The following is a 14,453-nucleotide window of genomic DNA, read 5'->3' as shown; positions in this document are numbered from 1 at the left end:
AGATCAGCAGCGGCATTAGATTCTCATAGGACTGTAAACCCTATTGTGAACTGCGCATGCAAGAGATTTAGGTTGCCCACTCCTTATGAGAATCTTTTGTTTTGTTTTGTTTTGTTTTGTTTTGTGTTTTTGAGACAGAGCCTTGCTCTTGTCACCCAGGCTGGAGTGCAGTGGCATGTTCTTAGCTCACTGCAACCTCCGCCTCCTGGGTTCAGGCGATTCTCCTGTCTCAGACTCCCAAGTAACTGGGATTACAGGCGCCACCACGCCCAGCTCAGTTTTTGTAGTTTTAGTAGAGATGGGGTTTCACCACGTTGGCCTCGCTGGTCTCAAACTCCTGACCTCAAGTCATCCACCCGCCTTGGCCTCCCAAAGTGCTGGGATTACAAGTGTGAGCCATGGTGCCCGGCCTCCTTAGAAGAATCTAATGCCTGATGACATAAGGTAAAACAGTTTCATCCCGAAACCATCCCCCTTCCTTCACCTGGTCCATGGAAAAATTCTCTTTCACAAAACCAATCCCTGGTGCCAAAAAGGCTGGGACTGCTGCTCCATGATATCTAGAAAAGCCTCCTAGTGTCTCCCCAGTGGGCAGCAACGAGCAGCTATTTACATTTAAGTTCATTAAAATCAAATCAATGTACAGAGTTCCTTGGCCCACCAGCCACATTTGAAGTGTTGAATGGCCACACGTGGCCAGTGTGGATATGAAATGTTTCCATCAGTGGAGAAAGTTCTAGGTGGCAGTGATCTGTGATCTGAAACAATCCTTTCTATCCTGATGGAAAAAAATCTGTGGTGTTCTTACATTGCCTTAAAACAACTAGAAATTTATTTAAATCTGGAAATTTAAGGAGAGGATTTCAGGGGATTTTGAGTTTTAGTATGTTTCATTATAAAATGAGTACCCCATCCGCCATCCCCACCACCAGCAAGGAGGTTGCAGGGAAGAGCTCTGCAAAAACAGGAGCTGTGTATTAGGGCAACTCACAAAGTTGTGAGCCCCCCATCCCAGACCTATCCAAGCAGTAGCCGAGGGGATGAACTGCCAGGCCCCTGCTGGATGAAAGGTGAGCCCAAGCAACCTCTAAGGTTCCTTTTTTTTTTTTTTTTTTTTCAGACAGAGTTTCGCTCTTCTTGCCCAGGCTGGAGTGCAGTGGCACAATCTCAGCTCACTGCAACCTCCACCTCCCTGCAACCTCTGCCTCCTGGGTTCAAGCGATTCTCCTGTCGCAGCCTCCTGAGTAGCTGGGATTACAGGCACCTACCACTATGCCCAGGTAATTTTTGGTATTTTTTGTAGAGACGGGGTTTCACCATGTTGGCCAGGCTGGTCTCGAACTCCTGACCTTGGGTAATCCATCCACCTCGGCCTCCCAAAGTGCTGGGATTACAGGCGTAAGCCACCGTGCCTGGCCCTTCTAAGGTTCCTTTTGATGCAAAGACCCCCGACATTTGCGGGAGAAACCTGCAGATCAACCCCCTGGGTGCATTTCCAAAGTTCCATCATCTTGGGCAAGCACCTTTCCCTCTGCAGACCTCAATATCCCCACCTATAAAGCAGCAGCAACAGAGTAGAGGCTTCCCTCAGGGCCACAGGTGTGAGCTCCTCCTGGCTGTGTGACCTGGGGCTGGTGACTTAACTGTCCTGGGCCTCAGTTTCACTGTGTAGACAGTGGGAATAATAATAGCAGCTACCCTAAGGGAGCCACCTAAGAGAAAATGACAACAGTTCATCAATAATTTATTTAAGCACCAGATCAGATGAGGCATCTGTTCTGCTGAAAAGGCAGGCAGATCTATTAGTTCAGGGGTCCCCAGGGTGACTCCTGACAATGTGTCTTTCTCAGACTACGTGGGTGATCTGTCACCCACAGGGAGTCCTCATTAGTGAGCAGAGAGCTTTTTGGGCAAAAAGAACATAAAAGACCTATCTGGTGCTCCAGAGTCTCCTTGAATTCAGTAGTTCACCAGCAACTTCCCCCGCCCTCAAAGACACTTCTTGCTTTTCAAAGCTCAACCTCTTGCAGGTGCATATTTTTCCTTATCAAAACACATATGCACACAGACACACACACGCACACATGCACACATGTGCACCTACACACGACGCACATACGTGTGCACACACGTGCACACATACATATGCACACAACACACACGTGTATGTAAACACACACATGCACACGCCCACAGACCCTAGACACTTCATTACTCCCTTTAACAGATAGGAAAGGTGAGGTTGAGCCAGGTGACCTCACCACATCCCCAAGCTTCAGCAGCCCCAGCTAGCTGCTTCAGCTTCTCCCTCCTTGGGCCTCGATTTCCCCATCTGGGATGCCACCAGAGCCCCTTTAGGCAGCCCCCCTTTGCCAGGAAGTAGGGGGATGCTGAAGGGTTGGGTCCCTTTTGAAGGAACGGAGCATGGAGGATTCAAGGTCTGAGACAGATCCGGGCTAGGATTGAGGGTGGCACCCAATGATGATGGGAACATCAATGTCAGAAGAACACTCTATCATTGCTGTAATCCATTTCCCAAGTACCTCCTATGTGCTTATTACTTCCTGGGTGTTACCTGTTCTGCAATGCCGCATCCTAAGCCCATCCCAGCTGGGCAGCCCAGCCCCGGGTCCCCACTTTGCTCTCTCTGTGGCACTGGAGTGGAGTGGTCACCCAGGTAGGCTTTGGGGGTCAGTCAGGCCTAGGTCTGGCCACTTAGCAGCTGTGAGAATTGTCTGCAGCTGTGTGCCTCTCTGAGCCTCAGGTTGCACATCTGTAAAATGGGAGTGCTAATGCTCATCCATCTCACGAGGTATGGTGAGGATTGGACGAAGGCACACAGGTGGGCCGCTCACCCCAGTGGTGGTGGTCCCATTCTAGTAAACATCTCCTGACAGTATGGAGGAGCGAGCCCCGTGAAGACAGCCAACAGCAAGGTGTCCGGCACTCGGGAAGTATCTGCTTTATTCCACAGCATTTCTTGAACTCTTACTTGCCAGGCACTGTTCTGGCAAGCAGAAGCAACTCTCTGCGTCTGAGGAGATAACTTTCTGATTGCTCCAGAATGCACAGCAGAGACCCCTGCATGGGATGCCACCTTACTGCCAACCCCCTACGTCCAAAACTCTCCAGTCTCCTGACAGTCTGTGGGGACAGCTGCCTGTCATCCTCATTTCACAGATGGGATGGCTGAGGCCCAGAGAGATGAGTGACACGTCTCAGTCACATAGCATATCAGCAAAGGAGCTGGGATTTGAACCAGGGATGCACTCAGAGCCTGGAGCCTCTTCACGCAGCTGTTCTACCGGTTTGGTTGAAATGCAGGAAGCGCAAGCCCTCATCATATCATTTATTTAAAAACTCAGAGTGTACCCAGGTGTGATGGCTCATGCTTGTAATCCCAGCACTTCGGGAGGCTGACGCAGGAGGATCACTTGAGGCTAGGAGGTCATGACCAGCCTGGACAACATACTGAGATCTTGCCTCTACAAAAATGTTTTAAAATTAGCCAGGCATGGTGACGCATGCCTGTAGTCCCAGCTACTTAGGAGGCTGATGTGGGAGGACTGTTTGAGCCACAAGTTTGAGGCTGCAGTGAGTTATGATTGCACTGCTGCACTCCAGCCTGGGTGACAGAGCAAGACCCTGTCTCTAAAAAAATAAAAAGGAAAAATAGAAAATAAAAAAATCCAGCGCCGGGTAACCCCATGGTGTCACAGCCACTTGTCAGGGGACCTATGGTGGCTCTGGGCAAGGCAAAATGCCACTAGAGTCCATGGCTTCCATCCTATGCTGACTGGGAGACCAACCCAACCCACTTTAATGAACAATGTCCTTAATTAATCAGTCATGTTGCTGGATGGAGGAAAGAAACTGGCAGGGAACAGGAGGACAGGGACCAGGGGGACCTGCATTCCAGTCCAGCTCCACTCTTAATGGGGAAATCTTGGGCAGATAACTCAATGCCCTTTGAACCCCAGCATCCTCATGTACCGAACAGAGGTGAGAACAGAGCCTGCCTCTTAGTTTGGGGTAGGCAAACCATAGGTGCCGTGTTTGGCTCCAGGTAGGCACTGGAGAACTGTTTGTGGAATGGATTTAACACCCAGCAGCCAAAGTGACCTTTTACAAGGGACATCGGAACCTGTCATGTCCTTAAAACCCACCAAGGGAGTGAGAGTCAAGCTCCTCACCTTCACCTGACACTCGGCCATCTCCTTCCCCACCTTTCTACTTCCATTCTCTCTGCTCTAGCAACCTGTCCATCTCTCAGTTCCTCAAACATTCTAATTCTCACTCATCTTAAGATCCCTGCACACACTGTTCCCTCTGCCTGGAATGCTGTTCCATGAACTCATTTATAGCTGGTTTTTTCTCAGCCTAAATTATCTCTCCTGCGAGAGGCCCTCCCAGACCCTCCCTATCTCTTCCTGTGTGTGTCCACAGAATACTTATTTTGCAATGAGATATTTACTTACACATGTTTCCAGTCTTTCTGCCATAGGATGGCAAGGACCAGGAGGCCCTCTATTTTGTTTAGCACCTGGCATAGGACACAACACCCTGTGGGCATCTATAACATACTCTCAAGTATGAAAGCTAGAGTCAGAAAGGGAGGAAGAGTCCTCAGCCCAGCCCCAACATATCTCGCATTCTTCAATCTCCATCCATTTCCTGCCTAGCTTAAATATCACCTCCTCCAGGAAGCCCTCCCAGACCAGTCCAGCATCTCCCAGTCTTCCCTTCTCCTGAAATGGTTAGCGCTGTCAGTATCTACACATAGCACAGACCACTCATGGTCACCCACTAATATAACCCAGGCATCTGTTCTTACCCACTCCTCCCTTCTAGATACTAAATGCCAGGAGGACAGAGATGGATGTGTCTTACACCTCATTGCAAGACCCATAGCAGCCAGTTCTGAGCCTTTCATTTGACAAATATTTGTCCCCCTAATGTGAACTGGACCCCCATGGCCACTGTCCCGTGATTGTTGCTGTAAAGGTGAAATGCAATGAACTCGCCAAAGAGCCTGGCAGGTGCCCACACAGGGTCACACATATTTATGGATGGATTATGGTTTCTGGGGAATCCTTGCCTACATAGCTGAAGTCCAGAAACCACAATTAACTCTTTATTTCCTACCTTGGGATTCCTTAGGCTGATACAGCAATTATACAGAGGAAAGAATACCCATCTTGAGTTTAGTTCAAATCCCATCTCAACCCCTTTGTAGCTGTGTGATTTAGGGCAAGTCACTTCACCTCTCTGTGCCTCAGTTTCCTCACAAGTAAAATGGAATAATAATTCTCACCACACGGGGCAGATGTGAGGATAAGATCAGGTAACCTCTAAGACAAAGCCAGACACATGGTAGGTACTCAGACCACATTTCTCTCTTCCCACTTCATTTTCTCTTCTGCGTTGTCATTTAGGAGGGGTCTGCCTGACAAATATTGCCTCAGAGTGGGGGTCAGATCACCATTCCAGGGATTCAGAGATATGCCCTGCCCTACCTGGGCGGCAACTCCACCCTGATTACAAGGTTTTGCCTGCCTTCTTGAGATGTGGTTGGTAAGAAAGTGTTACATCACTGAAAGCTATTCTTGTTCCCAATCCAACCATTACACAAAAAGGGATTAAGCATTTCATGGAGGTGTTTATTTAACTAACACATCTTTTGTAACCATGTACAGGAAAAAGAAAATCAAATCCAATTTAGCAAGCTCAGAAATTCCCAACTTGGCCAAGGGTCAGTGTAGTGTGAAATGATTTGATTAGGAATTTGGATAAAAGAATCTTTCCTTTCTAGAACAAGTGTTGACTTGGGACTTAGAATGTGCATGTGTGTGAGAGTGCATGCACACCTGTGTTTTTTAGGGATGAAACTGCAAGACCTGGAAAGAGTCAGACTGCAGAGAGGCTACCTGTCTTCCTTACCCATAAGGTCACCTGAGGAGCTGTTCTCTCCACCCTGAAGGTGAAGGGATGGGAAGACATCGGGATGGTTACTGCCCCTGAGAAACGGAGTCCCTTCCAAGGAGATCACAACTGATGGGTGAAGTCACCTGATATGGGTTAAACTATCCCCACACATAGTGTGAGTTCAAGAGAAATTTATCATCCCTTGACCATGAAGCCTCCCTGTGTTTCCATGGATGTGTTATTTTCATGTGATATTTGTCCATTCATCCATCTATCCAGTACATATGTGTTAACTTTTATCTACCATGTGCCCAGCATTGCAGTCCACAGATAAGAGAACCACCATCCAGAGAGGAAGGGCTTTTCCCCAAGGTCACCTCATTTCTGAGAGCAGGGACTGAGATTTTGGGAAGTGTACATCCAGGACGAGGATCCGGAAGGAGGACCACTGAGCCTCGTGGCCCTGGGAGAAGGTGAGGGTCCAAGAAGTCAGAAGCCTGCCTTCCATCATCTCACTGGGCCTCAGTTTCCCAATCTGTAAAAGGAGCTTGTTGGACTTGACCTCCAGAATAAATTCTAAAAGGTGGGGACAGATGATTAATAATTTAAGTTCTGCCCCTTCATAAATGTGTGCCTTTGAGCAAGTCATGTCTCTTGACCTCAGTATCCTTATGTGTAGATTGGGATAATGTCAGTACCTGTCTCATGGTTGTTACTACAAAGAAATGGCACGCCTGTAATCCCAGCGCTTTGGGAGGCTGAGGCAGGTGGATCACTTAAGGTCAGGAGTTCAAGATCAGCCTGGACAACATGGTGAAACTCCATCTCTACTAAAAATACAAAAATTAGCTGGGCATGATGGTGGGCGTCTATAATCCCAGCTACTCAGGAGGCTGAGGAAGTAGAATTGCTGGAACCCAGGAGGTGGAAGTTGCAGTGAGCCGAGATCGTGCCACTGCACTCTAGCCTGGACAATAGGGCCAGACTCTATCAAAAAAAAAAAAAAAAAAAAAAAGGAAGGAAGGAAAGAAGGAAGGAAGGAAGGAAGGAAGGAAGGAAGGAAGGAAGGAAGGACGGAAGGAAGGAAGGACAGAAGGAAGGAAGGAAAGGGGAAGGGGAAGGAAGAAATGGGATGCTACCCTTGCTAAGATGTTTTGCAGGTGCCTGGCACACAGTAGGTACTTAATAACTCTGTTTCAGCACCTCTAAGTGTGGACTTTCCTCCCACCCCCTGAGCTAGACAGAAATCCAGCTAACTCAGGTTCAGCATGAGCCCTGTTTACCGTTGCCCAAGAGGTCAGGACCACCCCTGGTCCCCTGCCCCTTCGTCAGCAGCGGGGCTGAGAGGCTGCTGCCAATTTGCTGTCTAGGCTCCGCCACTGACTCCTGACAGCTCCCCAGGGACAGGGCAGCCGCCTCTAGCTGCTGCCCCCGCCCTCCTGCACACAGCCATTGAAAATTAACGGCCAAACTCGGCCCCAGGGGGATGGAGAGCCAGGCGGCTGCACAAGAGGCTGGACCCACAGCCTGCGTGGTCCTTGGAGCCCTTCTCTGGAGATGTGGGAGGGTGAATGAGAAGCCCATACACTTCTCCTGGGCTATTATTTGGGGAGAAAAATGGGAGTGGTTGGAAGCGGGAAGTCACTGTGTAATCAGAAAACCCCCTCCGCAAGAAAGCACTCTCTCCCAGGCCCCTCTGAGTGCCTTCACCCCCTTGAGATACAGAATCCTTCCAGCAAACCTGAGAATTGGGTGGCTCCATTTCACTGATGAAGAACCTGAGGCTCAGAGAGAGGCAGTGACTCATCCAGGGTCATACAGCGGTGAGGTGATGGAGCAGCTTATTCTGTTCCAGCACCCATGCTCATGGCCAGTGGGACCTGGGGCCAGTGGTCACAGATGGTGGTTACAAATACTCTCAGTGTGCAACTGCTTTGGGGCCAAGTCTCCACTGTATCCATGACGAGCTGTGCCAACTTGTTAAGCCATATAAACAGGCTCAGCCTTGGTTTCCTCATTCACCAAATGGGCCCAAGAGTGGTACCCTCACAGGGTGGTTTTGGGGATTTGATGGGGATTTATGCCAAGAGCCTGGCACAGGCAAGGCAGGCAGTAAAAGGTTAAGAAACCACCAGCTGCTATTATTATTGTTATTATTATTATGTTATTTTGCCTTCTGGATACTCTGGCCGTTAGATATAAGAACACAGATGGGCATGGTGGTTCACGCCTATAATCCCAGCACTTTGGGAGGAGGTTGAGGCAGGTGGATCACCTGAGGTCAGGAGTTTGAGACCAGCCTGACCAACATGGCAAAACCCTGTCTCGACTAAAAATACAAAAATTAGCCAGGTACAGTTGCTCTCGCCTGTAATTCCAGCTACTAGGGAGGCTGAGGCAGAATTGCTTGAGGCCGAGAGGTGGAGGTTGCAGTGAACTGAGTTCACACCACTGCACTCCAAGCCTGGGTGACAGAGTGACTCACACACACACACACACACAAAACAAAACCAAAACAAACAAACAGCCCTGAATCCATGTGAATAGGAAAGGCTTTCACCAGATCAGGAGCCTGGGCACCTCTGGATCCAGTGCTGATGGGAACAGGCCTGCTTCTCCTCCCCACTTCCCTACCCCTGACCCCTGCTAGCTGGGCAGTGGACTGGCTAGGCATTGCCAGGCCCCAAGACGCTCTCTGCTTGCCCTGCCCTGTTTTTGGAGAAGGGCAGCTGCTTAGTGCCCCAGACAGTTTGTCAGCTGGGTGGCCCAGATGAATGGGGCCAAGACTCCAGGGCGAGTCTGGTGGGAGCCCCTCCCGGGCAGCACCTGGGCACCTGGATTCAGGGTTTCTCCCTCCCTCCAAGTTCCTCCTCACTTCCCATCGTGAAAGCCCTCCATAGACGTGTCTCTTGCAGGAAGCCAGACTCTCTAATGTAACTAAGTGGTAACAGCAACAGCAACTACTGATTATGTGTTTCTTGCTCTACACGCTTTATTTACTTAATCCTCCCAGCAACTGCATGAGGGAAGAGCCATGATCATGCCCATTTTAAAGATGAGAAATGAAACCAAGTCACTGGCCCTGCCTAAAGCTGGGCTTTGAACCTACATGTGTCTGAATCCTAGCAGTTGTTCTCACTCTCTGACTCCCCTATCTCCGGTGCTTTTAAGGGGTGCTTTTAGGTAACAGTAAGATTCAATGTCTTTGAGCTCTTAAAGCCACCCTGGAGGAAGGATGAGCTCGCCCAGGCTTGCAGATAGGAAGGCAGAGGTAGATTCACCCTGGATACGTTCTGTGCCTGCTGGGTGTCAGGTACCTTCATAGATAATATGATACATATCTCATTTAACCCTCCAGAGCTAGCTTTTATTATCCCCATTGTACAAAACTATGAAAGTTCACAGGTGAATGTGCTCATAATTGGTGAAGAGCAGAGCCAAAAATGATTACTAAATTGTCATAACAACTCCATGCAGTGGGTACTATTTCTGTCTCCATTCTACAGATGAAGAAGCGGGCACTCAGAGAGCTCCACACAGCCAGAGAGGTTGGGATTATAATGGACTTGAGAGCCCAAGCTGCTAACCCTTACACTGCCACTAACTCACTTGGCATTATTTAAACCCTGTGAGTGCTGGAAGGAAGCCTAGAGGCCCCTGGCTGTGTGATCTTGGGAGAAGCCATTTCATTTTTCTGAGCCTCAGTTTCCTCACCTATACAACAGAGCTCATCAGAGCAATCTCCTGAGATGAGGTGAGTGATGGGGAATGGCACACAGTAGGTGCTTGCAAACTGCCACGTACCTGGCCCCAGCTCTGAACACAGCAGGCTCTCTGCAAATAGCTATTTGAATCTGTGTCCTCATTTGGATCTCAGAAGGCAGCCTCCAGGCCCACAGCCCTCAGGAAGCAGCCTCCCTCTAATTGGGGGCTGTGGTCTGCCCCAGCAGGCACTGCTGGTGAGCTGCAGTGACCCCGGGGGGCCAGACAACCCCTGGGTAAACAGGGCTGATAGGAGGTGACAGCCTGCTCTTCCCAGGCCAGCCCTGGTCCTGTCCCCATTCTGTAATCTGGACTGTGCCCCCTCAGCCTACAGACACGTTGCTTGCTTTGTCGGGGGAGCCCTGGAAACCAGGTCAGGGCTCCTTGGCCTCAAGGGGAGAGAGGCCAGGAGGGGACTCCAGGTCCTTCCTTTTCTTCCTTTTCCCTCCTGGAGACCTTGGACAAGCCCTTTCTCCTTTCTTGGCCTCAGTTTCCCCAACTGTAAAAAACAGGGGGTGCACAGACTGGTTGACCCCCTAAAAGCCTTTTCGGCTATGAGGTTTGAAGACAAAAAAAAAAAAAAAAAAAGAGAAGGGCTCTGAAGGCTTCCGTGCATCCTCTCACTTGTACCTTGCTTCACCCTGTTTCAAGAAATAACTTCTTTTGGCCTCAGTTTCCATCTAATTTACTCTTCAAACACATGAGGCCTAGAAGAGACCTTAAGATCATCTAATTCAACAAGATCAATTAAATGATGAGGAAGTGAGGCCCAGGGCAACGAACTTGCTGAATGTCACACAGACTGGCTGAGAACCTAGCAGATCTGACTACTTTCTTAACATCCATGGAGAGGATAGAACCCAATTCCTCCCAGAAGGGTGTTTTTTTTTTTGTTTGTTTTTTGTTTTTTTTTGGCCGGGGGGTGGGGGTGGGGTGGGGAGCATTTCCCACAGGGCCCATTAAGGCCACTGGAGGGGAAGCAGTAGCTGCTATTGTCATTCACCAGGATGCCCAAATAGTATCAAATGCAGAAAGGGACCTCTTTTGGAAGGGACAGGAGACAGAAGGCATTTCGTGGTCCCACTGGGCCAGATTGTGGCCCAGACACCCTTAGCAAGATCAACATTGAAATCAACACCTTCCAGCTCTCCTGCAAAAATCACACAATTGGACATAACAATAGTTCTTGGGCAGTTTCAGAAACCATAAACAGCATATAAACACTTTGAGCAATTAAAAAATATACAGTTTGTTATTGTTGGAGCCCTCACCTGTATTCCTGTGGAGAGGGGTGGTGATTTTGCCCTGAGTTTCGAATAATTCCTGACATTATGGATGAGATGTCACTTTCTATCATCTCCTTGGGAAAAGACAAGCAGAAAACAAAGCTCCCGTCAGCGACGATATGGACAAGGCAGAAACCCACACTTTTCCCGCAATTCAGAAAGATGGAGCGCAATCAACTCACAGAACACTCTTTTTTTTTTTTTCTTTAAAGAAAAAAAGTTCTAGAGCATTCCTGGGCATCTCAGGTCACTTTCCCAGGGCAATTCTACAGGGTTTTAGAAGCAAATGAAGAGAATGAAGTGAAATTCCCGCTTCTTTCGAATTAATGGGGAAAGAGCAGGGGAAGCCTCTAGAATCCAAACGTCAAATCCCGGAAATTGTGGACTCACAAAATAGGAATCAGAAAAACCGATTTCCTTCCAAGCCTTATGTTTTCAACCTCAGTTTGGTTATGATCACCTTGAAAATAAGGGGCAGCTGGATGTGACATGTGTATTTCTCTGGGGGAACAAATTCCCACTTGCAAAGGGAATAATCCCCGCAAGCTCCTGCCCTGGAAATGCCTTCAGAAATGCCACAAGTCCTTATTGGAAAACCAGTCCAACCACCCCCACCCCCGCAACACACAAACACTGCCTTAAATAAAAAAAAAAAAATATTTGAGTTCCCTAAGTTTCTCAAACTCCAAGCCTGAACCAACATAAGAGCCCACCAAAGACTCCCAGTTCCGCCCCCAAAGCCATCGAAGGATTCCCAGGAAGGAGGAAAAGGGAGCAGAGGGAGGCGGCCCCGCAGCCCCTGCGCCCGGGTCTCTACCCTGGAAATGCAATGCCCGGCATTGCCCGGGAGGAGGGAGCAAAGCCGACCCTGCAAGGCGGTACCTGGAGCCGATCCTCGCGGGGCCGCCGCTGCCGGCACTCCGGGGGCGGGCAGGGGTTCCGGAGGGGGGCTCCCTCGCGCTCGCCCCTCGCGTTCCGCAATTTGGCCGCCGTCGCAGCTCAAACCGTTTTTAAATTTCCCTCTCTGGAGCTGTCCAGCTCAGAGCATGCGCAGTAGCCGTGCGGGGGGCTTTTCCCCAAGGGTCAGTTACAGGGCAGGGTCAAGGGGATTGCAGCGGGCGTTTCCCAGCAGCCGCGAGCCTTGCACGCCCCGGGGTTCTGGGGGTGTGTGTGAGGGGGCGGGGCGGAGGGGTGCAGGGGTAGGGACCCCTCTTCAAACTTTGCCAACAGTGACAACAACTGCATGCCCGCGAGCATGCGTTGAGGAGCAGTGGGAGGGTGATTTCGGCCAAGGGAATTAAGTTGCAAAAGGAGGCTGGGTGCGTTAAAACTTGCAATCCCGTCCCTGGCCTGGGGCAAAGGACGTGGGCTGGCGGAAATATCTGTTGCAACCCCCTCTCTCCCGCAAAGTGGGTGACGGGCCAGGAGGCAGAGACCGGGCCCCAGGTGGACACGGATTCGGGCCACCTGTCCCTTTAAGAAAGTTGCGCCCGCGCGGGCTGGCGCGCGGCGGGAGGGGGCTGCTGAGCGGGTAGGGGGGCGCGGGGCGCCTCCACCTGCTGGGGCCGCGAGGGGGGGCCCGGGCCGAGCGCGGCGCGAGCGAGGAGGCGCCCCGGGACTACTCGCTGCGCCCCCCTGTCCCGCCGGGAGGGTGAGCCCGCCGGAGCGGCGCGGCGGGCCGGCGGCCCAGGGACGCGACGACGGGCGGTAGCGTGCGGACGCTGCGGCGCTCGGTGGTACGCGCCGCGGAGCCCCAATGCGCAGCCGTTGGGGACAGTGCCCGGTGCAACCGCCTCTTCCCCGCCCTTCCCCGCCGCCCGCCGCGCCGCCGCTGCCCGCCCGCCTGGAGCCCGCCGCGGAAAGGTGGCGCGGACGGCGGCGGCGGGGCCCAGCGCGGGCAGAGGTCTCCACAGCCCCCTTAGGAGGCTTGGATGAGTTTCGTCCCCTGGAAAGTTTGCGTTTCTGACGCCCTAACTCTCGAGCCTCCGTTGCAGTAATTGCCACGGCAGCGACGATATTAGGCACGGCCACCCCTTTTCTTTCGTTACTTATTGATGCCTCCTTCTGGGTTTTTCTTCGCATCAGCCCTTGATGACATAGCATGGTCCCCCTTTTGCATGGGGGGAACCCGAAGCCCCGAGCGGCAGTGAGTGGGTCGGGGGCGCACCGGCAGAGCGCGGGCTCCCGCACCGCCCCAGCTCGCATACTGCACGTGAACGTCTGCGCCGCCCCCACCGAGTGAGGCTCAGGCACCCGAAGCGTATGGAGTTGTTTTGAGGCTGTCCTCGCGTTATCTACTTCGCAGCGGGCAGGGGACCAGTGTCCCTGCACCTGTGACTGTGAAACTTTTTTTTTTTTTAACCCGGTGTTTAAGTTCAGGAAGAACTCAGGGCTCCCCTGGACTGGGTGTGCCTGGATTTCAAGTTCTATTCAGGTGGGCTGTGACCTTGGCACTGGTCCATGTCCTCACAAATGGTTTTCTGGTAGCACCTGGACGTCTTTCCTTCTTTCTTCTCTGCCAGGAGTAAATAGATCAGCTTTCATTCTCTAGGGAGGTAAAAGATGTAGTTTACAGATGTTAGTTGAGGTCACAGTCATGAAACTTTCTCAGTTTTCATCTCCCCCGACCAGCATGTATTTAAAATGTGTTTTGACCGGCTAGGAAAGTGGTTTACATAGTTTGTTGCTTTGAATGACCCTGAATGACACATAATTAATTCACCAGTCAAGTTGTAAGCATTCAAAGCATTTGGGTTTATTTCTGTTAATCCTTCTTGGAGTTGTAAGAAAACGTGGGTGACTTGACAGCCTCCTTTTGAGGTCACAATCCTTTTCATTGGGTATAATTTTATATCTTCAGAATGGTTTGGAAAGAAATGGTCTCTTCTGAAAGCTGATGGATTCATTTAAGTTTTTAAAATAAAAGGCATCCAGTCTAAGTTCTGTAGACTCATGAAATATGGAAAAGAAAAGCAAGAATCCTTCACTAAAAGACAGCCCCTCCCACCAGCAAAGGAGTGGGGCGGGAGGTTGAAGGTGTTTGGGGAGGTCATTTAATTAAAATTTGAGATTTTTTAGTTCACTGCTTCAGGACTGGTTGGTAAAATATTGCCACTAAAACACCTACTGCTACAAAATCCAGGAAACTTAACAAAAACCCTGCTTTTACTTTGTTACATCAATCTGTTTTTCCCTTTTATAAATACATGGCATTTTGCAATTGTAGGTCACCTGGGGTGACGTCGGAACCATAAAATGCAAGGCTTAGGAATCTTTATTTTTTAACAAGTGCCTCAGGTGATTTTATGGTCAAGCAAATGAGGACACCTGTACTAGGTGATGCTTTCACCGAGCTAAAGGCGGCCAATACCCACCTTTTTTTTTTTCTTTGTTTAAATGAAAGAATGTGAAATTCACCTGCATCCATAGCTTCATTACACGTTTCCTTTGCTCCGGTGTAGGGAGAGGATCCCGGGCCTT

The 14,453-nt window shown here is 50.3% G+C and overlaps 1 protein-coding gene across 3 annotated transcripts in view; it reads right to left on the bottom strand.

The window, feature by feature from the left end:
* The window catches only part of FOXN4 (forkhead box N4), a 31,960-nt gene extending 20,009 nt beyond the window's left edge, over nucleotides 1–11,951 (bottom strand). For 2 of the 3 annotated variants that reach the window (XM_017879762.1, XM_017879760.1), the window contains exons 1-2: nucleotides 11,856–11,938; nucleotides 10,959–11,047 (exon numbers count right to left, since the gene is read on the bottom strand). In XM_017879762.1, coding sequence (XP_017735251.1) covers nucleotides 10,959–11,044 — 86 coding nt within the window. In that variant the 5' untranslated portion in view covers nucleotides 11,045–11,047; nucleotides 11,856–11,938. Of the gene's footprint in view, nucleotides 1–10,958; nucleotides 11,048–11,855 lie in introns of all 3 variants that reach the window. The other variant, XM_017879761.1, reaches the window with a different exon arrangement.
* Between the last annotated feature and the right edge of the window lie 2,502 nt (nucleotides 11,952–14,453).

The sequence above is a fragment of the Rhinopithecus bieti genome, unplaced genomic scaffold, assembly GCF_001698545.2.
Source record: "Rhinopithecus bieti isolate Rb0 unplaced genomic scaffold, ASM169854v2 scaffold_11933, whole genome shotgun sequence".
Lineage (NCBI taxonomy): Eukaryota > Metazoa > Chordata > Mammalia > Primates > Cercopithecidae > Rhinopithecus > Rhinopithecus bieti.
The sequence above is the reverse complement of the archived record's forward strand: the minus strand, read 5'-3'. Positions and strand labels throughout refer to the sequence as shown.